The 27,191-nt window shown below is 39.6% G+C and overlaps 1 protein-coding gene across 1 annotated transcript in view; it reads right to left on the reverse strand.

Moving 5' to 3' along the window:
• Positions 1–22,226: 22,226 nt before the first annotated feature.
• Positions 22,227–27,191, reverse strand: part of LOC126475425 (serine/threonine-protein phosphatase 6 regulatory ankyrin repeat subunit B-like) — a 355,304-nt gene continuing 350,339 nt past the window's right edge. The window contains exon 17 of the mRNA XM_050103270.1: positions 22,227–23,697. Coding sequence (XP_049959227.1) covers positions 23,239–23,697 — 459 coding nt within the window. The 3' untranslated portion in view covers positions 22,227–23,238. The remainder of the gene's footprint in view (positions 23,698–27,191) is intronic.

Below are 27,191 nucleotides of genomic sequence, written 5' to 3' on the forward strand. Positions count from 1 at the left end.
GCATCATGCAGCACCGCATCTTCCAATTCTGGTGTGCAGTGTCTCTACACCTACATCTATCTACATCTACATACATACTCCGCAAGTCACACTTAAGTGCCTGGCAGAGGGTTCATCGAACCACCATCACAATAATTCTCTATTATGCCACTCTCGAACACATATATCTTTCCCTGCGAGCTCTGATTTCCCTTATTTTATTGTGATGGTCGTTTCTCCTTATGTAGGTCGGCGTCAATAAACTACTTTCGCATTCGGAGGAAAAGTTTGGTGACTGAAATTTCGTGACAAGATTCTGCCGCAAAAAAACGCCTTTGTTTTAATGATGCCCATCCCAAATCCTATATCATGTCCGTGACACTCTCTCCCCTACTTCGCGATAATACAAAACGTCCTCCTCTTCGTTGAACTTTCTCGATGTGCTCCGTTGATCCTAACTATTAAGGATCCCAGACCATGCAGCAGTTGCCAAAAAAAGACGCACAAGCGTAGTGTAGGCAGTCTCTTTAGTAGATCTGTTACATTTTCTGAGTGTTCTGCCAATAAAACGCAGTCTTCGGTTTGTCATCCCCACAACATTTTTCTGTGTGTTGTTTCCCATTTAAGTTGTTCGTAACTGTAATTCCTAGGTATTTAGCTGAATTTACGACCCCAGATTAGACGAATTTATCGTGTAACCGAAGTTTAACGGATCCCTTTTAGCAGTCGTGTGGATGACCTCACACTTTTCATTGTCCAGGGTCAATTGCCAATTTTCGCACCACACAGATGTCTTATTTACATTATTGCACTGCTTCATCTGCAAAAATCTTAAGACGGCTGCTCAGATTGTCTCCAAATAGTTTGTAGATAAGGAACAGCAAAGGGCCTACAACATGACCTTGGGGAACGCCAGAAATCACTTCGGTTTTACTCGATAACTTCCCGTCAGTTACTACTACTCTGACAGGAGATCACGAATCCACTCACATAACTGAGACGATATTCCATAAGCAAGCAATTTCACTACTAGCCGCTTGTGTGGTATAGTGTTAAAATCTTTTGGAAATCTAGAAATACAGAATCAATTTGAAATCCCTTGTCACTAGCACTCAGCAGTTTTTGTGCGCTAAGAGTTAGTTGTGTTTTACAAGAACAATGTTTTCTAAATCCGTGTTGACTGCGTGTCAATAGACCGTTCTCTTCGAAGCAATTCATAATGTTCGAACACAATATATGTTCCAAAATCCTGCTGCATATCGACATTAATGATATGGGCCTGTAATTTGGTGGATTACTCCCACTACCTTTGTTGACTATTGGTGTGACTTGGGCAACTTTCCAGTCTTTAGATACGGATCTTTTGTCGAACGAGCGCTAGTATATGATTAAGTATGCTGCTATTGCATCAGCATACGATGAACAGAACCTAATTAGTATGCAGTCTGGACCAGAAGACTTCCTCTTATTAAGCGATTTAAGTTGCTTCACTACTCCGAGGATATCTACTTCTAATTACTCATGTTGGCAGCTGTTCTTGATCCGAATTCTGGAATATTTACTTCGTCTTCTTTAGTGAAGAAATTTCGAAAGGCTATGTTTAGTAGCTCTGCTTTCGCACAACTGTCGTTGATAGTATTTCTACTGCTATCGTGCAGAGAAGGCATTAATTGTGTCTTGCCGCTAGCATACTTCACACATGACCAGTATCTCTTGCTCCTTGGAGCACCATAGCCAGGTGCGGCTCATGCTGTACCCCGTTACTGGGGCTGCTCCCCATTCCGCGGCGCGCGAACAGTGTTTGCCCGAATGCCTCAGCGCGCCTTCTCATTAGTCCTTCTCTTCGCGGTCCTTAGGGGAGCGATGCGCTAAGATGACAAAAGTCATGGACTAGCGATATGAACATACACAGATGGAGTCAATATCGCGTACACAAAGTACACTACTGGCCATTAAAATTGCTACACCACGAAGATGGCGTGCTACAGACGCGAAATTTAACCGACAGGAAGAAGATACTCTGACATGCAAATGATTAGCTTGTCTAGAGCATTCACACAAGGTTGGCGCCGGTGGCGACACTTCAACGTGCTGACATGAGGAAAGTTTCCAACCGATTTCTCATACACAAACAGCAGTTGACCGGCGTTTCCTGGTGAAATGCTGTTGTGTTGCCTCGTGTAAGGAGGAGAAATGCGTACCATCACGTTTCCGACTTTGATAAAGGTCGGATTGTAGCCTATCGCGACTGCGCTTTATCGTATCGCGACATTGCTGCAGGGTTGGTCGAGGTCCAATGACTGTTAGCAGAATATGGAATCGGTGGGTTCAGGAGGGTAATACGGAACGCCGTGCTGGATCCCAACGCCTTCGTATCACTAGCAGTCGAGATGACAGGCATCTTATCCACATGGTGGTAACGGATCGTGCAGCCGCGGTGACAGTAAAGGACCCTTTCTAAAAGCAGTTGCGTAACTGTGGCGAAAAGGGTATGCGATGGAGTCATACGTTATGGATACCGTGAGCTTGTCGGTGAATTTTGCAAGCGAGTACTCAGCCATGTTGCTCTAACACTCACAGGTACGTGAATGAGACTCGAACTAGACTAGAGAGGTAGGATAGACGACAAGTGACATCACCCTTCACCATGGCTACCCTGTTGCAAACCCACCTAGCGAGTACGTTTTCAAATGACTTTAACAGGTAAACGGTACATTTACGGATGTGGGTTCCTGTTGAAAATATTATGTACTCACTTCCCCCTACAAGTTATAGAAGTTTGTAATAGTAATTTCCGAACAAAGCGTAGGTATTATGGGTAAGTGATCATGTTATATATACACTATGTGATCAAAAGTATCCGGACACCCCTAAAAACATACGTTTTTCATATTAAGTGCATTGTGCTGCCACCTACTGCCAGGTACTTCATATCAGCGACATCAGTAGTCATTAGACATCGTGAGAGGGCAGAATGGGGCGCTCCTTGAAACTCACGGACTTCGAACGTAGTCAGGTGATTGTGTGCAACTTGTGTGATACGTCTGTACGTCAGATTTCCACAGTCCTAAACATCCCTAGGCCCACCGTTTCCGGTGTGATAGTGAAGTGGAAACGTGAAGGGACACGTACAGCATAAAAGCATACAGGCCGACCTCGACTGCTGACTGACAGAGATCGCCGACGGTTGAAGAGGGTCGTAATGTGTAATAGGTAGACATCTATCCACACCATCAAACAGGAATTCCAAACTGCATCAGGATCCATTGCAAGTACTATGACAGTTAGTCGAGAGGTGAGAAAACTTGGATTTAATGGTCGAGCGGATGGTCATAAGCCACACATCATCTCGGTAAATGCCAAACGACGCCTCGCTTGGTGTAAGAAGCGTAAACATTGGATGATTGAACAGTGGAGAAACGTTGTATGGAGTAGCGAATCACGGTACACAACGTGGCGATCCGATGGCAGGGTGTGGGTATGACGAATGCCCGGTGAACATCATCTGCCAACGTGTGTAGTGCCAACAGTAAAATTCGGAGGCGGTGGTGTCATGGTGTGGTTGTGTTTTTCATGGAGGAGGCTTGCACCCGTTGTTGTTTTGCGTGGCACTATCACATCATAGGCCTACGTTGATGTTTTAAGCACTTTCTTGCTTACCGTTGTTGAAGAGCAATTCGCCGATGGCGATTGCTTCTTTCATCACGATCGAGCACCTGTTCACAATGCACGGCCTGTGGAGGAGTGGTTACACGACAATATCATCCCTATAATGGACTGGCCTGCACGGAGTCCTGAGCTGAATCCTATAAAACACCTTTGGGATGTTTTGGAACGCTGATTTCGTGCCAGGCATCACCGACCGACATCGAACCTCTCCTCAGTGCAGCAGTCCTTGAAGAATTGGCTGCCATTCCCCTAGAAACCTTCCAGCAGCTGACTCAACTTAAGCCCTCGAGAGTGGAAGCTAATCGTTTTCAGCCAGGTGTCCAGATACTTTTGATGAAATCGCACTCCCGTGGGACGCTCCTGATATACCCGCATCTCTAATCAACACTCACCGTCGAGGACAACGTACTGCTCTTTATTTTTAAAGAGGTCTTCGAACCACTCAAGTATCTGAGAACCTCTTCCGTTTTCTCGTACCTTTGTTTACAGATTGCAGTAAGGCACTGTGTAAAACTCTTTCCGCATATCTTTTCTCGGACCAATATACAGGGTGGTTATAAATAAAGTTAAACTTTCAAACACCACTCGTCAAAATGACATCAAATTGCAACGGAATATTATCGGAGAAGGGGGAAAACGTATGGCAGAAGAAAAATAAATAGCTACAAAATGTTGCAATAGATGGCTCTGTAAGCACCATAATTTAATATCGGTCGACCACAAATGGCAAATGAATCATACAACAATGCCTAAGATATACGTCTGACGTTAAACAAACTGTACTACTCAGTGTGCATGGGTGTACAGGTGTTACGTAAGCCCATGCAATACGGCAAGGTCATATCACATCGGATGGGAAAAATGGGTTTTTAATTATCCTGAGGCCAAAAACCGCATAAAAAGCATCAATCAAGAGATTAATTTTCACAGACGTGATTTACCTTATACGGCAGCCATTCAAGCCCATTGAAAACACACTGGCCGGCAAGCGAGACCTTGCTTGGACCTCACAAACGCACTCACTCTAGGGTACAACCTAGCCCTAGTGACGAGTAGGCTTACATACTCTTGTTGTTCGCAGCTCGTGGTCACGTGGGTAGCGTTAGCGTTGCTGCCTGTGGATCACGGGGTCCTGAGTTCGATTCCGGCCGGGTTGGGGGTTTTGTCTGCCAAGTGACTGGGTGTTTCTGTTGTCCTCATCATTTCATCATCATCTTCAATCGTGACAGGGGCTAGATTGGAAAGTGAAAAAAAATTGGACTGCGTAAAAATTTGGACTTTGTATGGGCGCTGATGACCTCGCAGTTGAACGCCCCACGAACCAAACACCAATATCAAACATCGAGCTAGAGCGGGTTCTTGGTTAACTTTATAGGAAGTACCAGAAATTAGTTTATGTGGTGACTTCAGTATTAAATTCGTAGATTATTGTGCAAGAAAAAGGATGGTGGTGGATCTCCTAAATTCATATTGTGTTTTTTCCAACTAGGGTGCAGGGGAACAGTAGCACAGCCATAGACAATATTTTTGTTCATTTCTCATTACTGGATGGGCGTTCTGTTAGTAAGACGGTGAATGGTCTTTCAGACCTTGATTCACAAATTTTAACACGAAAAGCCTTTTGTATTCAAACAAATGTGACGTATATTTACAAACTATGTAGGAAAACTAATCCATTGGCAGATAAAGAGTTTTTTAAACCTTGTTAAGCAACAACAGTGGCAGGATGTTTGTAGTGTCGATAACATAGATGACAAATATAATGCTTTCCTTAACACATTTTTCATGCTCTTTGAGAGTTGCTTTCCATTAGAAAGTTCTGAATGGGGTACTAGCAGTAAAAGGTACCCTGGGGGGCTGACTAGTGGGATAAGAATATCACGTAGAACAAAGCGGGACTTATATAAAAATGTTAGAAGTAGTCACAATCGAGCTTCATTAGCCCATTACAAGTACGCAAATAGAATAGCTAATTCACAGGATAAAATTAAAACCATATGGTCAGTTGTGAAGGAAGTGTCTGGTCAGCAGCACAAGGACAACGATTTATTTATTTAGTTATTTATTTATTTACACGTCAATTTCCGTAGGACCAAATTGAGGAGCAAGTCTCCAAGGCCATGAAACATGACAGTACATGAAATTACAATGTAAAAGTAATAACAGGTAAGAATAAAATGTTTATGAAGCCGAAAAAAGTCAGTGCATAAGTTTAAGTAAACACAATCAACAATACAACAAGATTGAGCTTACTTTTTCAAGGAACTCCTCGACAGAAACTCTTCAGTTTCGAGTTAAGAGTGCGTGGATTACTGCTAAAATTTTTGAATTCGAGCGGTAGCTTATTGAAAATAGATGCAGCAGTATACTGCACACCTCTCTGCACAAGGGTTAAGTAAGTCCGATCCAAATGCAGGATTCATTTTTGCCGAGTGTTAACTGAGTGAAAGCTGCTTATTCTTGGGAATAAGCTAATATTGTTAACAAGAAATGACAGTAAGGAATATATATGTTGAGAGGCCAATGTCAAAATACTCAGACTCGTAAACAGGGGTCGACAAGAGGTCCAAAAACTTACACCACTTATTGCCCGAACTGCCCGTTTCTGAGCCAAAAATATCCTTTTAGAATGGGAAGAGTTACCCCAAAATATAATATCATACGACATAAGCGAATGAAAATAAGCAAAGTAGACTAATTTTCATGTCGAACGATCACTCAATTCAGATACCTTTCGAATAGTAAAAATGGCTGCATTAAGTCTTGGAACAAGATCCTGAACGTGGTCTTTCGACGACAGTTTACTATCTATCTAATCACCTAGAAATTTGAACTGTCCAGTTTCACTAATCGTATGCCCATTCTGTGAAATTAAAACGTCAGTTTTTGTTGAATTGTCTGTTAGAAAGTGTAATGACTGAGTCTTACTGTGATTTAGCGTTAGTTTATTTTGTACAAGCCATAAACTTAGGTCAAGACCTGCACTATTTGAAACTGGGCCAATGTTGCACACATCATCCTTCTACCATTTACTGTCATCAGCAACAGAAATTCAGGATGGAGCAGAGGAAACGCATGTTTTTCACTATTGAATGACTTGGACAGGGTTTGATAAAAATAATAAAAACGAGCATTAAATGATAGATTTTTTAATGCAGTTTTGAAATATACATGCTTTAATTAGGTTCGAAAAATGATGTCTTGGAGATGATGTTCTTCTTGCTGGATACAAATTTGGATCCGCTCCCAAAATTTACGCATGGCCTTCTCCAAGATTTCATTCGGCGTGGCTTCAATGTCCTGACGAATGGAATTCTTCAGGTCATCGATTGCGCGGGGCTTGTTCGGGTTGACTTCTGATTTTAAATATCCCCCTTAAAAAGAAGTCACATATCGACAAATCGGGTGAGCAAGGGGGCCAGTAAACATCGCCATATCTCGAAATAACATGTCCTGGGAACATTTGTCGAACCACTTCATGGATGCTCCTGCTGTGTGAGCTGTGGCACCGTCCTGCTGAAACCATATTTCTCTCATGTTCACTTGGCGCCTTTCAAGTTTTGGATGAAGAAAGTTATTTATCATTTTTACGTAGTGCACTGATGTCACAGTAACTGCAGTTCTTTCTTCTTCAAAAAAATAGGGTCCAACAATCCCCATCTTTGAAATGCAGGACCACACTGTTACTTTTAAACTGTGGAGGGTCTTTGGTGGAATTCATGAGGGCTCTCCGGCGCCCAATACCGACAATTTTGAACATTGACGTAAACGTCTACATGAAAATGTGCATCACTCATGAAGACTGTAGCATCTGCAACTGCTGTAAAAATTTCGTCCATTACGTGACAAAACTCTTTGTGCTGCACAAAATCCCCTTCATTAAGCTGCTGGACGATCATTATCTTGTACGGGTGAAACTTAAGATCGTCATGTAATATGCGGTGAAGGGAACGACGTGACATACCCAGCACTGCAGCCTGTCGTCTAGCCGATTGTTTCGGACTAGCAAAAACTGCCGTTCTCACTCGGTCTACATTTTCCGGAGTACGAACTGAATAGGGAAGACGAGGTGGTTTCTCTTTCATCACAGATCCAATATTTGTAAACGCTGAAACCTACCGGAGTACAATATTTCGATCAGGCACTTCACCGCGACGTTCAGCTCTAAAATTTTGACGGATTGTTTCTAAAGTACTGCTCGATAACGAACACACGATGCACTACACTCCAACGCTCCATAGCGACTGAAACTGCATTGTATGGGCAGTCTGCCAACATTCATTCACGGTCAATACATCCTCTCGTCACAGCATACTAGCGGTTCAAAAAACATGCGTTTCCTCTGCTCCACCCTGTATTTTAGAGTTACCCGTAATACTAGAGGACATACCATTTATATAAATAAGGAACAGGAGTGGCCAAAACACTAATCCCTGGGGCACCCCCCACTTGACTGTACCCCACTCAGACCCCACATCACAGCCATTCTCAACATTGTGAGTAATGACTTTTTGCTGTCTGTTGCTAAAGTAAGAGGTGAACCAATTGAGAGCTACTCCCCATATTCCGTAATGGTCCAACTTTTGGAGCAATATTTTGTGATCAACACAATCAAACGCCTTAGTAAATCAAAAAAATATGCCTAGCCTTCGAAACTTCTTGTTTAACCCATTCAGTACCTCACAGAGAAATGAGAATATAGCATTTTCAGTTGTTAAACGACTCCTAAAGCCAAAATGTACATTTGATAACAAATCGTGTGATATAAAATCATCAATTATCCTTACATACACAGCCTTTTCAATAACTTTAGCAAACATTGATGGCATAGAAGTAGGTCTAAAATTACCCACATTATCCTTTTCTCCCTTTTTATAAAGTGGCTTTACTACTGAGTACTTGAATCATTCAGGAAACTGACCCCTGCTAAAGGAAAAATTAAAAATATGGCTAGATACAGGGCTAACATGCGCAGTACACTACTTTAATATTCTGCTAGGCACTTCATCATATCCATGAGAGTCCTTAGTCTTCAGTGAGTTAATTATTACTCAATCTCCTCCTTGTCTGTATCACAGAGGTGTATTTCAGACATCAATCTCGTAAATACATTTGCCAAGAGAGTTATATGATTCCCTGGAGAAACTAAATTTTTATTTAATTCACCAGCAGTGCTGAGAAAAGATTGTTAAATACTGTACATATATATCTAATTTATCAGTAACAGATATATTTGTCCATATACCTTATTTCACTTATAGAGTGTGCAGATTGTTTTGTGGTAAAATGAACAATTTCTGTTTTTGTAAAATTTAATGTCAAGTTATTGTTTTTGACCCATGCCTCCAGTTCCCCAAGTGTTTGTTCAATATGACGAATTAGGTCTACCTCATTTTTACAACAGACTACAGGTGTTGAGTCATCTGCATAGAGGATAGTATCAGACTGGACCTGACATGGCATATCATTAATATAATACAGAAAAAGCAGTGGCTCTAATATTGAACCTTGTGGAACACCTAATTGAGTGTTTTTCCAGCCAGAGAGAAATTTCTTGCCGTTGATGTTAATAAGTACTCTTTGTTTTCTGTTTGCCAAGTATGATGACATCCATCTAAGAGATTTACCTTGAAAACCATAGCGTGCCAATTTTTGGAGAAGCAGGTCATGATTTACTGTGTCGAAGGCTTTGGACAGGTCACAAAAGATGCCTGACACACACATTCTATCATCAAGACATCTGTTGACTTTTGTGACTAATTCATTTATTGCATGGATTGTGCTGGGGCCTTTTCTGAAATCATATTGATTGCCTAAGATAATGCTGTTAGATGAACTGTGATTTTCGATCTGATCACATGCAGCTCTTTCAAATATTTTTGATAAGATTGGTAACAGTGAGATTGGCCTATAGTTGCCCAATTCATCTTGTTTGCATTTTTTATGTATGGGCCGAACTTCTGCATATTTTAATCGATCTGGGAAACATCCCTCATCGAAAGATTGGTTGATTATGAAAGAGAGTGGATATGCAACACTGTGGCAGACTATTTTTATTATTTCAGTGAGGACCTCATCCCACCCCACAGATTTTGAATTTTTTAGGGACATTATGATTTTGATGACGCCTGAGATGGAAACATGAGAAAACTTAAAACATGGGCAATTGCTATCTGTCATATTGGGCTTTGTTTTTGGTGGTGAACAGCCACCAAATTTGTTACAGTTTATGAAAAAGTCACTAAATGATTCACAAATGGCACTGGGTTCTGTAACAGCTCTACCATTTATCACTATTTTAGAAGGGCATTTTCTCTCTGCCCCACTGCCAACTTCGCTTCTTATAACAGACCAAACAGCTTTTGATTTGTTTTTTGCATTTAAAATTAAGTTATTATTCGCAGTATGTTTTGCTAGTTTAACTATTTTGTCAAATGTTTTTTTGTATGTGCTTACATACTGAAGAAATTGAGGGCTTCGATTTACTTTTGCCTCCATATGCAGTTTCCTCTAAGTAACACTAGACACTCTAATTCCTTTTGTTACCCAGGATCTTCTTTTTTGGCACCTGGTCCTCACTGTTACAAAAGGGAAGCATTCATTGAATATACCCAAGAATTCAGTTAAAAAGTTATTGTAACTGTCACTTGTGGAAGTGTGTTTGCTGACTGTCCACTTGGTTTGGCTTAGTTTTTTGCAAAATACTTCCACTTTTTCTTGACTGAAATTCCTACATCTTTTTGTTGTGCAGACTGAATTTTGCTTCGGTAGTGATACAAATAGTGCTTTATGGTCTGATACTCCTAAATCTAGAAGAAACTTTTCTTTTACACAATAATTATAACTACTTACAATATTGTTAATACATGTTGCAGAGGTTGCTGTAATTCTTGTATACTGACCAAAATTGAGATTTAGCCCATTTGTGGCTACCAGGTTCTTTAAGTGTGAAGAAAATTTGTCATCAGTCCTTACATCTATGTTGAAGTCAGCACATATAACCACTTTCTTGTACAGTTTCTCACATTTTAATTTATGTAGCAATGTATCAAACTTATCTAAAAATACAGAGCTTATATGGTACCCAGGGGTGCGATATATGCTGATAATTAGTATGTTATACTCTTTAAGTTCTACACAACAACTTTCAAATGTACCTTCTTCATTCAGATGGCTAAAATTCTGTCTGATATCATAGTCTACCGTGGAATGAACTAGTATGCAAGAGCCTCCAGACCCATTGGTCCTACAAAAGCCAGTTTATAACCTGTAAGTTTATTTAGGAGACTCATATTTTCAGATTTTAGCCAATGCTCATTAAGGCATATTACTTTCACAGATTGTTTCACACTTTCTAGCAAAATTTCTATATCATAAAGCTTCCTGATCATTCCTTCAGACAGGCCTCTGATGTTTAAGTGCATAACGAAATTACTACTGCTGCATATATTATTTGGTAGAAGGTCTTTAAAACTAATTTGACTATAAAGTAATGGAACGTCCACCTGAGTGTTGACTGCTTGTTCTGGATTCGTTGTATTGGGCCAAATTCGGAAAGAACTGGACCCATTCATCAGTTTCCCTGTGTGTGACCATCTGGATGATGAGTAGGTACAGTTTTCTTGACGATAATTTCAGTCTCTGCTGTATGTTCTGAGGCTGGTTCTGGCACCGTCTCATCTTCTGAACGTGATGTTCCTGTTTGAGCTGTCGCTGTGGCTGCGATTCTGAAATTGTTTTCCCATTTATCCATTTCCTTGGTCGAAACTATTTGCATAGCAATTGGTTTTCTTGCAACTTCGTCGTCTTTTTGTATTAATTTCGCTAGCATTTTGCCAACGTGTGACTTGCCAGCGTAATTATAATGTAGCCCATGTTCCGTAAACAAATCTCTTGCATCTGGAAGATCAAAAAATGTTACACTTTGTTGGGACTTGCATATTTTGTAGAACTGTCTGTTTACTTTTGCAAGCTCCAGATTTACGATGGAATTGTCTTGCAGGTCGTATCTGTGAGGCAAGCTAGTAACTATGATGTTCGGAACTTTCAGATCAAGTAATTTAGTTTTTAAACACTGGGTCGCATGTTTGCTCTCATTTCTGTATACATCATTACTTCCACCCATGATTATGACGGCATCATTCTTAGATAGCTCATTAAGTGAGTTGCTGCTCTTAATTATCTCAGTCAAAGGTGCACTGGGTTTCGTCATACCTGTTGCCGTGAATAACGTACAGTATTCATTTATTTTTTCGGCAATTTTCTTGGCGTGGCTATCACCAAGTACAACAACTCGTCGTTTGATGTTCACAGGTTTATTTTTCGTATTAGATGTTTTCTTGAATGTGCACTCGATTGGAAGTTTCGTCACTGATTTTTGTTCGTCATTGTTCGTTGTCTTATCACAGTCTTCGTCAAGTGCTATGAATTTATTTGATAGCGGTATCGCCAGAACTGTACTCACTGTCTGTTTATTTGTTTTTTTTTCGGCAGACGCCACATTTTTTGCGCAGAACGACGGTTAACAACACTGTCTTGTGCTAGACGATGATCTCGCTCTATCTCTTTGTATTTCGTTTCCAGTTCTTGATATTTCTGCCGAAGTTCTTCATATTTCGCATTTATAGTCATTAAATCATCTGTAAGCACACTTATTATTTTTTCTTTTGATTTTATCGTGTCCATTACTTCGTTTTTCGTGACACTCACAACGCAATGACGGCATGTCCAGTCATGTTCGTCTTTTATATATTTTAGATTCACTTTAACACATTTGTCGTGATACCACGACCTGCACTGGATGCAGATTTCACACACATCACTATCACTTTTTAAGGAAACTGAGACATCGTTACAGAACAAAGTTTCATTCTTGTATAGTATTACTGATTCAGCTATAAGAAAAACTGTATATAATGCATATTTTGTTTCAGTCATTAGATATAGTAGGTATAATTTTCTGGGGGTCTGAAAAAACAAATTTACTTAGAGGTTTTTGACTACAAAAAAGAATTATCGGAGCAATGGTGGGAGCAAAACCAAAGCAACATTGCAAACCTTTATTTGTTAAACTAGATCTAATGTGCATTCCAAGCATATACATCTATGAAACTCTCACTTTCACTAAAAGAAACCCACAACTTTTTGAGGGCAACTTCTTCTTGCATCAATATCATACTAGATATAGAACGAGCTACATGTTACCTACCCACCGTTTAAAATCATATGACAAACCCCATACTATATGGGCATGAAATTTGTAAATAAAATATGGAAAGATATGGATGACCCAAATGTAAAAGGTGCCAAAAGAGACCTGGAAAAGTATCTGAAAGATAAATGTTACTATAGTGTAGAAGATTTCATGAATGGCAACAATGCATTATAATTGTAATTAAAATACCTCTCTGAAGATGTTACACCATATATATTATTAGTTTATTGTCTGTTTTTAGTATTATTATATATAGTGTAAAACTGACAAGTCACCTATGTCACAATCTTTGATTGTACAAGACATGTTATGTGATAATAAAAATTGAATTGAATTGAATTGACCAAGGCCATCAGTTTGAACATTGGTTATTCTTGAAGCTGGCATCACTGCATGACTGCCTACCAACCAGCAGGTAATGGTATGGTCAACTGCTGGCACAGAACATTGAAAGTTGCACTGATGTCCCATACTGAGAGTTGACTTCGGCACTGCCATTAGTATCACTGGGCCTGAGGATCACTTGTAAAACAGATTTAGTAGCGTCCACAGCAGAGTTGGTTTATGGTGAGGCCTTGAATCTGACAGCAAATTTCTTCATGTCACCAACAGAGTTTGAGATGGAGTAAATGCCATATATCCCAGAGCCGGTACAAAGGCCTATAGCTCTGCCCAGCATCGTGCTTACGTCATGGCGAAGGCAACCCATTCATACCCAAAGAACTTAGTTACACTGCCACTGTGTGTGGTTAAGGAGAGACACTGGGTGACTGCTGCTTTAATCGCTGTTCTCTGGACCTTATTAGGTGTTTAAAAGAGGTGAGCATATGATGCAGGTTGAGTGCAATAGAAAACGAAAAACTGACTCCTTAGAAGGAAGAAATAGTATCTGCATTGCAGGAAGCTTAGGAAGAGGAAAGAACTCAGGAAAGAAGCACACCACTGGTCACACATTTAGACAAACCCAAAAGGTTAAGCCACAGACACATGTAAGATGTTCCAAAGCGGGATGACACATAATATCAAATTGCGTTCGCGCTGTCCTGACGAAATTATTAAAAAAAAAAAAAAAAAATACCCTTACGTCCTTGGATCTCCGTTTTACTGTGGGGAGGGGAGGGGGGGGGCGTAGAGGGGTGAAAGTGGACTGTGTAAGAGCAGTCACCATCACAGTGAAGCACACACAGTGCAAGTTGCTTTTTATGCTCTTGGACAGACCCAGTTGGCAGTTCTGTTATTCCTTGCATTTTAGTGTTATTCATTGTTTCTTTGTCTCTTGTGTTACATTTGACAGTTTTTGGCAACAACTATCAATGAGTTTGTAGCAATCCTGATGCATGGAAATTATTTTAGACACGACACATGAGTGTACGCTCCAAAAAGGAAAGATTGGAAGCTGATCAAATGTGTCAAAATATGTTCTAAGAATTTTTTAGAAGATGATGTAGACCAAAGATAATTTTCGTCAGTTTGCATCAAGGAAAATGATGGATTACAGAAGCAGCATTGTCACATTATATACTTCTCTTCCTGTTTATTTGAAATGTATAATAAAAACTAGGTTACATTAATGAGGCTAAATGTCATAGTGTTGGCTCAAATATTCATTTAAGACCAGAAAAAAGTGTCAAAATATCTTCCTATCATTGTGTTATTTACGAAATACCTATAAAATTAACTAATTGAAACAACTGTTGCTTGCACAAGATAAAAATTAAGAACAAGAAGCAGACTTAAGCAATAGTCTGCTAATGTTTCAGGGCATCCAACATGTTGGCACCGGCTTCAAACTGCCACGCAGTGTAAAGCTGAGTTCTCACACACATCTAATACGGTGGCGCCATAGCTTGCGGCTTGTTTTAGTGACATCGTGATCTAATGATCACATAGAATGCCACAGATTATACATAGTTGCACAGTTTTCATTATGGCTTCAATTGAAATCATATGGACATTATAGTGGAGATTATAGTCTTTGAGTTGTGGTAAGAGTTCAATACAAGGAAGATGAAATCCAAATGCTGGATCCCAAAATAGATTTTGTAAATGGATAAATAAGGGAAAACCAACACATTTATTTAAAAAAAAAATAAAGAAAAAGAACAGTAGCTCTCAGAGACGAAAATCCTGTCTGCCACGGTGAACCGTGTCGCTTGCCATGGTTCCTGTTTTTCCCTTGGTTTACTCATGTTTGGAGTTTCCGCACTTTCCTAGAAGGCGTTGCGGAGCCTCCACGAGCACACTGCTAGCACGCCCGCTGGGAGGAGGCGCTGTGTGCCATGCCCAGGGCGGACGAGGCAGCTGAGATGATTGTTTGGCCCTGGACGATCGTTCTGCAGCGGGACACTCGGTCTCTCTATGCTAAGTCTGGATGGGCCCAAAAACCTGGGGCATGAGGGAACAAGAGACTGTAAATCTCTGGACAATGTTTAGTTTCCGTTCATGGGCTGGGGAAGCTATGAAGTCCATCTGTGGCTGCTTATAACCTCCAGAAGGCAGTGTCATCACTGAAAGTAAGATTTTTCATCTAGTTAGTGCAACGGTTGTCGTCTGACGGGGCCAATCTCCCGGTGTTGTGGGAGCTATGAATAACTGTGTGGCAACATTTCTCTGCTTTGAGATTGTGATCAGAACTTGCCTTGCGTGTGTGTTACTGCCCCCTTGCATGATCGTGCATTTGAACGCCATGCTGACTTAAGGCACGTGTCGTAAAGAAACAAAAGAAAAGAATTTTTTGGCTGTGGACCTTCTGCAAGCCATGTTTTCCCATAGACGGCATAGGTCACTCTTTGGATAAGCACATTGTAAAATGTTAAATAACCTTGTACTGTCTGGCAGAAAGATAGAGCCAATTAATTTTATGGATGTCTGAAATGCAAGATTATGTTAATGTTCACCAATATCTGTTGTGTTTTAGTACGTAGGCATATTTAACTTTAGTCGTCATTATTGTGTATACATTCTTGTGTTAAGGAGTTTAGTCCCCATGGCATTTAAGTGCTCTATTTAATTATATTTAAGGTAGTGCTAGAGTTTCTATATGGTAATCCGCCTAGCCACGACTGATGTCGGTTGCTCGGTCTGTCTAAAATGTTGGGCCTATTGGGTAGAGACCATTGCTGACTTGCTCTCGTCAGCTCCGAAGTCCCGTATTGATATTATGGAGATAGTTCTGCTGAAATCACATTTGCAGAAGTTATCAATTCTTGTGAGCACAAATAAAGCTACCTTTGCCTCTGTAATTTTCGTCCACTGGCCAGCAAGCTTTGGTTAATGATTAAAAATCGCCAACTCGTCTTCATACAACCTAGTGGCTCAAGTTAGACGAGTTCCCTTTTCAGTTCGGGTAAATGTTTCCTCCTCCTGGTCGAGCCATCCTCTTTCCCGAGCCACACTGGGGTAAGAGTTGCCCGAGTGTCTATTGCCGCTCAATGTTTCAGGAGAATGAAATAAGAGGTTAATTATCTACTCCACCGTTATGCCCAAGAAAGGCAAATTAGAGTAGTTCTGGATAACCTAAGTATTGTACACTTGATAAATTTTCTGAGATGTGATTTAATTATTTGTTATTGATGTTAATTGCTTTAAATGAATCTTCTTTAATTTGTGGTTATAATTCTTAGAGTGATCGTTCATAATGGTGTAACATGTAATGTATGTCTGATTGTACACTATGTCACCTATTAACAGTTGATCTTTATTGTTTATGGTCTTAAAAATATGTTTGTTAAAAAGGAATAATTTTAGATTTCTATTGTTTATTAAGTAATTCTTAAGTTATATAGCAAATATTACGAGTGCAAATATTCTCTCATTGTTACACTTGCTTGCTCTGTGGTTTACACTGAAGGGCGTGACAATAAATGCAAAATCTAAAGTGAAGCATTGGGGCGAATTAATCCTTTCCCTTATCATTACCGTTAAAGATAACTGATTGGGAGGATAGTTTATTGATTGACCCCGTAGAAAGATACATCACATGGCAAACTAACCAACAACTGGCATGTAAATATCATATGCAGGCATGCCACTATTTTAGAATTTTGGAATCTTATTGTATTTGTAGATACCGTATAGGCATTTCAAATAACTAATTTTTAGTTTAACAGCTGCCACATAACACTCTATCCTGCATATAATGCACAATTTACACAATGCTTGGTCTCATGAATTACAAATTCTATGTTACTCACTTTCTTGGTTACATACATTAAGTTTATCTATGTATTCATTCAAAAATCCTTTAAGACTCTGGGATATGTTAGTGGTCTGCAAATATTACCCACACACACACAAACATACACACTGCTCTTGTAGTCCTAGAAGCTGCAAAAGTGTACCTGCAGATCATTGTTTTCACTTTTTCCAGAAATAAAACAGAAATACACTGAAATCGAATGGAATACAGCAGCAATTACTCCACGATAACTGCAGTAGAATGCTCATGTTCAGAAATAATGCCACCAAGAAGCAGTGCTGGTAGGAACTTGGTGCAACAAAGTACAACCAAGCTAAACTTTCTGTGGTGTGATGAATCTCTTAAATTGCGCCACCAAAAACTGGGATTTCACCCATGCAACTGCAGTGCAACCACCATATGCCGCAAGCTGTGGTGACTCATCTGTTGCATGTCTGAAGCCGGCTTGAGTCTGTAGCACCATCTCCCCTTATTATACTGCTATGGGTAAAACTGAAAATGGTTTTTTAATAGGTTGTTGTGAGTGATTTCTGGTTAACCATGTTTAGTATATCTTTTGTAGTCTGTTTGAAATAAATAATCTTAAGAGGTTATGAGCCCAGCCGCGCACAAAGTATTTGTTTTCACTCATGAATAAATTTTTGTCACATGTTGTGGATTTGCCCATTATTTTTGTGTTCAACAAAAATGGCGGCCGGCGTTGGTGGCCACAAAATACAAGTGGATGCGCTTGAAGAACCTGAAGACTGGGCAAAATGGAAATGGCTTGTGTTGATGCTATTGTGAGAGTATGCACTTGAATAAAAAATGTTTCACATGGCTCTGAGCACTATGGGACTTTACTTCTTTGGTCATCAGTCCCCTAGAACTTAGAACTACTTAAACCTAACTAACCTAAGGACATCACACACATCCATGCCCGAGGCAGGATTTGAACCTGCGACCATAGCGGTAGCGCGGCTCCAGACTGTAGCGCCTAGAACCGCTCGGCCACTCCGGCCGGCTATGCGCTTGAAGACATAGTTGAATTGGCGGAAGACGCGACAACGGAAAAAATGTGGCACAGTAGCATTGGCTAAAATATGATGCGAAAGACTTTAGTTTATTAGTCAGTCCACTAGGAAAATCTGTAGCCAAGCTCATGTTGATATGAAACCAGACAAGTGAAATTTTGGACAAGTTACGTGTATGTAACAACTGAACATGTTTTCACCTTCAATGTGATGAGAAAGAGGCTGCTAGAACTCATATAGCGAAGCTGGAAAAGCTTTTCATGAATTTGAAAGATGAATTACAGGAAGTATGAGGAAAATGTTTTGTCTGAAAGAATTTTAAATGGCGGAATTTTATCCACAATAGGCAATGAATATAACATTGTAATTATGTCAGAGACAGCAACGGACTTGGAAGAACAGTTGAACGGAGTGGATAGTGTCTTGAAAGGAGGATATAAGATGAACATCAACAAAAGCAAAACAAGGATAATGGAATGTAGTCGAATTAAATTGGGTGATGCTGAGGGAATTAGATTAGGAAATGAGAGACTTAAAGTAGTAAAGGAGTTTTGCTATTTGGGGAGCAAAATAACTGATGATGCTCGAAGTAGAGAGGATATAAAATGTAGACTGGCAGTGGCAAGGATAGCATTTCTGAAGAAGAGAAATTTGTTAACATCGAGTATAGGTTTAAGTGTCAGGAAGACGTTTCTGAAAGTATTTGTATGGAGTGTAGCCATGTATGGAAGTGAAACATGGACGATAAATAGTTTGGACAAGAAGAGACTAGAAGCTTTCGAAATGTGGTGCTACAGAAGAATGCTGAAGATTAGATGGGTAGATCACATAACTAATGAGGAAGTATTGAATAGGAATTGGGGAGAAGAGAAGTTTGTGGCACAACTTGACTAGAAGAAGGGACCGGTTGGTAGGACATGTTCTGAGGCATCAAGGGATCACCAGTTTAGTAGTGGAGGGCAGTGTGGAGGGTAAAAATCATAGAGGGAGACCAAGAGGTGAATACACTAAGCAGATTCAGATGGATGTAGGTTGCAATAGGTACTGGGAGATGAAGAAGCTTGCACAGGATAGAGTAGCATGGAGAGCTGCATCAAACCAGTCTCAGGACTGAAGACCACAACAACAACAAACAATACAGTTGGTTTGACCACTTGAAAAAATAATGCTTTTCCAGTTAGTCTACTTATTCTTTTACCCTTCACTCATCTTAGTGGATAAAGTGTCACATGTTTAGAGAACAGATCTAAAACTGTGAATATATGAGTGCAACTCCTTCTATACCCAAATAAAGGATTCAAAAAATCTGCAGTGATTAACTGACTAAGTGCTTCCAGCTGAAAGCTCTGCCAAAGCCCTTGAATTGATATGCTAGCTGTTCATGCTTTTTGACACTGATCAGATACAGTGATCCACACCTCACGTGTTCTCAGAAATCACTGTCTCTTGTAATATGGCCATATGCTTGCATGCTCCATGATGTCCATATCTGTCATGAATCAAACTAATTAGAGCATCGACAAGCTGACTCAGAAAACACAACTTCCAGTCTTTTGTTGGTTGGTTGATTTGGGGAAGGGAACCAAACTGTGAGGACATTGGTCCCATCAGATTAGGGAAGGATGCAGTAGGAAGTTAGGCGTGCCCTTGCAAAGGAATCATCCTGGCATTTGCCTGAAGCAATTTAGGGAAATAAGGGAGAACCTAAATCAGGATGACTGGACGTGGATTTGAACCATCATCCTCCCGAATCAAAGTCCCATGTGCCAACCACTGCACCACCTCACTTGGTCTTCCAGTCTTTCTGATCTTTGTTTCTTCTCTGAACTGGTAGTTTTTATAATATATCTTCACCTTCAGATGTTGTCAAGACCCCAAAATCTGTTTCGCGTGGGCTAGGTGGTTATCCCTGTTCTGTTTCTGTTGAATTTCATGACAGATTTGCCAAACTGTGACTTGGCTTCTGACCTCTTTCATAGTCCTCCAGAATTTGGCACTTCTCAGCCTTATCCCCCTCTGCAGGTAACATGGACAATGCATCTGTTATGAGATTATCTCAGCCTTTATTGTACCTGAACTCCAGGTCAAATTGTTGCATATACATGGCCCCTCTTGCTAAACATGGATGTCTAAGGCAGCACCTTTTCATAAAACTAAGAGCCTTACGATCCATTAAAACTATAATGACCAAGCAGTTGATAGCACACTGGACTTGCATTCAGGAAGATGACAAGTCAAACCAACATCTGGCCATCCAGATTCAAATTTTCCATGGTTTCCCTAAATTACTTCAGACATGTGCCAGAATGGTTCCTTCGAAAGGGGACAGCCAATTTCCTTCCATTAGCTGAGCTTGTACTCCATCCCTAATGACCTCGTTGTTGATGGGACATTAAGCACTAATTATTCCTCCTCGTCCAGATCGAAAGCTATAGTGTGGTTTGCCAGTACATGTCCTTCAAATTTCTGAAAACTATGCATTATAGTTAATGCCTTCTGCTCATCCACTCTGTAATTTTTCTCTGCCACTGTCAACATCCTACTCACAAATTCCATGGTATGGTGATCAACCTTACCCTCTTCACTTTCCATTTGGCAGATTTCTACAATTCCACACACATCGGTAATTTAACTTCCATGCATCTACCACCTGACAAGAGTTCCTGTCTTTTTTATGCACCACACATAAGGAATAAATGTACACACTTAATTCTTGGCCTACTGCCTGCTCCTATGCTAAATACTTTTGTTCAATTTGCTCAGTGAAAGTGCAATGGACAGTGTCATGTTCTTCCAACCTTTATGCTATCTTTCCTTCAGTTTCCTTAACTCACGCATCAAAATTTTTGCACACTTCATTTGGATCAGAATCTACTTTTGAATCTACTGTTCATCGACCTTCTGCTCTAATTTTCATTGGTACTGAGTAAACTGATTTTCCAAGTCAGACTTTACATCAGATTTTAACTTTGTCATTTCTTCATTGCCCTTACTTATTAGGGTTTGCAATTCCTTTTTGAGGCTGCCTAACATTTCGGTCAGTGACAATAACAAAACATTTTGCTCATCTGTCTTCACCTCTGCAGCCAACTGTGTCTCCACTTCATTTATCATTAACTCAGTATCATCAATGGCTGCAAACAGTGAATAACTGCAATTAATTTCCTGTGTTTCCACTTTCACATGTTCTGACACTAGAATACTTGGGGATTCTAAACCCATTTTCTCCTCTCAAAAATTCTTGTTGACTACATATCAGTACTAATCACTTCTGTGCTACTTAGTTCCTTCTTAATCCTTTTCATGTCAATTAAGGTCTTCTACATCATCTTGTGAAGTGGAGTGTACTGGGTTTCTATTGGAATTCGTCATTCTTTTCTAGAAAGTTACTAGTGTGCCCAACAGCTGACAAAGAATGTGATAGCTTAGCTCTGTATATGGACAGCGCAGCGTTGTCGGCTGCTGGGTCTGCTTTCTCCATGGAGGCTTGGAGCTGCCTGCAGCACTGACCCTCACCGTCATCACTTGGTGCCACCCCCTTTCCTTTTGGCCTGCTGGGACTACCTGTAGCCACAGCTATATGATCTCATTCAGCAATGCTATCTGATTTGGGTAAAGTGTCTGACCTACTTGTGCACTCTCATTTTTCTTGCCACAAGGAGGATGCCTTTTCACCTCAAACTGCTACTGCTCAACTGCAGCCTGCGAACCACATCTGCCTGAACCAAGTATTCGTGCTGCCTACAGTTCTCTGCCATAGTTTATAATAATGCACATCTACTGACTAAGCTGAATCCAAAAATGGCAGTTAATGTTAAAAGCTTCTTACCAGTGTAGTTTTCCTGTTCAGTAACAAAAATACTTACTGAGACAGCCATATTTTGAGATGTGCTTAGTTGTAATTGACATTGTTTAGTTTGGCCATCAGGTAAGTAAATCTGGCGACTTACCTCATGGGCAGAGCCACTGCCACTGCTGATTTAGAGGATGTGAGAGGAGGAATATTTCATTGTTTGTCTTCTGACAACTCATGGGCATGTGATTGGTGAATGGACATTCTACAGACAATCATCTTCAAATGTAGATATTTGTAGGAAAGAATATGAAATTAAAATAAGGGTGCTGTAATACAACACAATGAGTAAAAGATAAATGACATTCAGAATGTTTATTAAATCTGTAAGATTTTGTCTCATACTGCATTACATATTTAGCAATAAGTACAACTGTTGTTAGTAATCAATTAATTGTTGCCTCACACAGATAACACAACACTTTTTCATGCACTTACAGTGTCACAACTTTGGGATCACTGAGGATGGCAGCAATGCACAGAACAGTTCACACAAAGTATTCTGAACTGTGCTCTCTTCTAAAGATTAGTACTTGGGGGACAGCAGCCAAATTACTGTGTCCAAATTATAGACAGTCTTTCAGGGCTCATAACGTACTAATTTATGTAGGTTACCAATTAATAACAAGATTGGTACAGATGCAGCTTGATGTATTGCTCGACAATCTGCATATTGGCCATTAAAAATAAAAATTTGACAACTTCTGCTCTAAACTATATTAAACCATTCTTGCTACTTTCTTAGCAATATCACCCATTGTTTCAGAATACAATGTACTGCTTTGGAATGGTGTTTTACTGCATCTTCAGCAATATCCAAACTGTTTTCGTGCCCCATATTGTAAGCTATACATTTATCGCTGTTTTGTTTGACAAGAAATGAGAAGGAAATTTCAAATATTATGTAATATAATGGATTGCTGTGCACAATCTTGCTTAGTGTCACAATATACAGATACCCTGGTTAATAAATTGGTGTATGTTAAACACTGACACATATTCATATTTTAATTTTTTCTAGAAATTAATTTTATTCATACATAAACATGACACAATGGGAATATCTTACAAAATGTTTAGTTATTCATTCCAATGATACATGAATCTGATATAAAGAACATGAATACTCTGTGGCCAAAAGCTATAATGCGTAATGGTCTTTTCGTTGTGCCCGTCTGCAACTCAGTGGGTCATGTTTACACTGGGTAACAATCTATCCCTTTTCCTAACATTGTTAATATTCCAACCTGAAGTGTTTAAAAACACTGTAAATTAGACATGACTGCAACATTTGCCTCTTACCCATATACAATCAAAGTCGATACTGCATATAATCTAGTAAATCATGAGTTGTTTCAAACCAAGGCCTATAAGCCAACTGGTAGACAGTCTTAACATCTTTGTCTTGAGCACTGATATCTGCTCCTGCATTCACCAGAATTTCAAGCATGTCACATACATCAGTATAATACCAGTCACTGCTGACTGCTAACATTAAGGCTGTTCTGCCATCAGCATCCCTGTCATTCACCGCCACATGAGCTTCCTCCACCAAGTACTTTGTTACTATGTAATTTTGTGATGTAACTGCAAGGTGCAATGGTAAACGTCCTTTGTGGTCATGTGCATTTTCAGTGTGACCACTGTCTATTAGTTTCTTAACCATTTGCACAGTCGACTGTACTGCGCAGTGCAGCAGTGTAGTATTGTGCTCGGGATCCCACCAGCAGTCAGACAGGGCCTTTCCCAAAGAAATCAAGTAGTCCAACATCTGCAAAACAGAAATACATAGACTAGCAAAGTTTTTACATTTTTAGAATTGACGGCTCTTTAACCAAAAGCTAAGATTAAAATAGGGTTATGATTGATTTAACAAAGGGCCATTGCAAAAACATTTCAAATGACATAGCACAAATAACATGCGGAGTGTATATTCTTTGTCAAAAATTAATGCTTTGTTGTTTAAGTAGCATGTAGGATATGGACTGAAATGAATGAAAGTTTATTAAAATATTAAAAATGGGAGAGGCAAGAAGTAAGAGGAAAACTTACAGGGAGCAGCCAAATAAATGAATGAAGCAATGGAATATTATGAGCAGTGTAATTATCACTATGACACAGACTAAAGTATCTTACAGTTTAGGAAGAGGTATAATGTTTAGGCAGTCATTGGCACAAATATAATAGCAAAGCATACCTCTCCAACAAATTCTGTGTATGAGGTGTTGCACATGTGTGGATTTCTGAATTACGAGAAGGACACAATATGTGTAAGTAGGTAACCAAAAAATACTATCCCATAACAAGAATACGAAATATCTGGATAGTTACTTACCAAAAAGAGAAGATGATGAGTAGCACAGAGGTAATTTAAAAAAAAAAAAAGACTTGTACATACAAGGGGTGCTGAAAAACAATGTCTCCGAATTTTTGATATAAAAACTCTTAAACATTTTTAAATAAAACAGATTTTATTAACATTCTACATCTTTGAAACTTCCTGGCAGATTAAAACTGTGCCGGACCGAGTCTTGCTGCCAGGAAGTTTCATATCAGCACACACTCCGCTGCAGAGTGAAAATCTGATCCTGGAATTCTACATCTTTATTCTTCATGTTGGTATATTTATTTCTCAACATAATCACCCTGGCAACAAACAAATTTCTCCCAGCAAGAGACCTGTTCAATGATACCGTCACTGTAGAATGTTTGACTTTAGTGACGGAGTCACATCATCATCTCTGCTTGCAGTGCTTCATTACTGTCAAAGTGAAGACCTGGAAAGTGTTAAGTTTCAGAAAAAGATGAATATCAGATGGGGGCCAAGCCATGACTGCATGGAGGATGGTCAATGACAGTTAACCAAAGACGTTGGATTGTTACAAATGTCACAGCCATTGTATGTGGTCTGGCATTATGCTGAAGGAGAGGGTGTCTCACGTATGGACAAACTAATTGAATTAAAGACTCAATTATAGCATGCTTTTTCTCATGAACAGGCATAGTTACGTTACAAACTGCCGTGTTACACAAAACAATTCAGAGCCTTCTAGCAGCAGAGGGCTTTAAATGTGTAAACATGAAGAATAAGGATGCACTATGTTAATAACATTTCTTTTATTTAAAAAGCTTTAATAGTTATCACATAAAAAATTCAATGGCATCACCTTTCAGCAGGCCCTCATATTATCAACGATCAGACTAATTGTAAGTCCCTTATCAGTTGTGTACAAAACACACACACATTCACACATAAATAACATACAAGTACATGGCTACTGTTATCTCTGGGTGTTAAGGCACAGACTTAGGCTTACTCTAAGGTTTATCATTATCACCCAGAGATGGCAGTGGCCAAGCATGAGTGAGTTACGCATGAGTAATTGTGTGTGTTTTTTGTTTCCAATGGTTCATCAAAGGTCTTCTACCAGAAGGTAGCAAAATTTTCATTCTGTCTGTATGTGCCTTTCAGTGATGTTACACTTCTGTTTAGGCAAGTGATTTTCTTCAGTAATTTACATTTTATACTGTTTTTATTCCATCCCAGATTATCTACATCTATATTAAATACATATTTCACAAGTTGGGATACAGTGCACAGCAAAGGATATTTTGTACCACTACTACTCATTTGTCATCTTTCCTATTCCACTTGTAAATAGAGCATGACAAAAATGGCTGTCTGTATATCTTCATATGAGCCCTAGTTTATGTTATCTTCGTGGTCCTTACATGAAATGTATGTTTGTGGCAGTAGAATTGTTCTGCAGTCAGCTTCAAATGTCAGTTCTCTAAATATTCTCAGTACTGTTTAATGAAGAGAATGTCATATTTCCTCCAGGGATTCTAATTTGAGTTCATGAAGCTTCTCTGTAATGCCTACACATTGATTGAACCTACCAGTAACAAATCTAGCATCACACCTCCGAATTGCTTCTTTTAATCTGATCTGATGGGAATCCCAACACTTGAGCAGGACTCAAGAATGGGTCACACAACTGTTCTGTACAACCTCTTCATTAAAGGTGAGCTACACTTTCCTAAAATGTTCCCAATAAACTGAAGTCAACCAGTCCTTATCTGCTCATTATATTTCATATCACTTTGCAACATAATCCACAGAATTTAATTCACATGACTTTGTCACACAACACACTACTAGCGTTTTGTTCAAATACCGCAGGATTGTTTTTCCTGCTCTTTTGCATTAACTTAGATTTTTATACATTTAGTAAAAACTGCCACCCATCGCTTCAAATAGAAATCTATGTATGTCATCTTGTTTATTATCACAGTTATTCAAGGACAACACCTTCTCTTTCCCCACAATGTCACCAGGAAGCACCTACAGATTGCTGTCCACCCTGTATGTCTAATCTTTTATGTGTGTAGAGAACAAGAGTGGTTCAGTCATACTTCCTGTGGGGCACTACTACATCTACATCTACACTATGCAAACTACTGTGAGGTGCATGGTAGAGGGTACACCCCATTGTACTGTTTTCTTCCTGTTCCATTCATATATGGAGTGCGGGAAAAATGATTGTTTGAATGCCTCTGTGCATGCAGTAATTATTCTGATCTTATCCTGATGATCCCTATGTGAGCAATACATAGGGGATTGTAGTATATCCATAGAGCAATCATTTACAACTGGTTCTTAAAACTTTGTTAAAAGACTTTCTTGGAATAGTTTACGTCTGTCTTCAAGAGTCTGCCAGCTCAGTTCCTTCATATATCTGTGACACTCTCCCACGGATTAAACCATGACCATTCATGCTGTCCTTCTCTGTATACAGTCAATATCCCCTGTTAGTCCAATCTGGTATGGGTCCCACACACATGAGCAATGTTCTAGAACTGCTCGTGCGCGCCATTTGTGAGCAATCTCTTTTGCAGACTGACTGTGCTTGCCCAGTATTCTACCAACAAACCAGTCTACTAACTACTTTACCCATGACTGAACCTATGCGATCATTCCATTTCATATCCTACAAAGTGTTACACTCAGGCATTTGTACGAGTTGGCCGATTCCAACAGTGACTCACTGAAATTATAGTCACAGGATACTACATTTTTTCATTTTGTGAAGTACAAGATTTTACATTTCTGAACATTTAGAGCAAGTTACCAATCTCTGCACCACATTGAAACTTTATCAAGATCTGACTGAATATTTATGCAGTTTCTCTCAGATAGTACTTCATTATAAATAACAGCATCATCTGTGAAATGCCTGATTTTACTATTAATATTGTCTGCAA

This window comes from Schistocerca serialis, chromosome 4 (assembly GCF_023864345.2).
Source record: "Schistocerca serialis cubense isolate TAMUIC-IGC-003099 chromosome 4, iqSchSeri2.2, whole genome shotgun sequence".
Lineage (NCBI taxonomy): Eukaryota > Metazoa > Arthropoda > Insecta > Orthoptera > Acrididae > Schistocerca > Schistocerca serialis.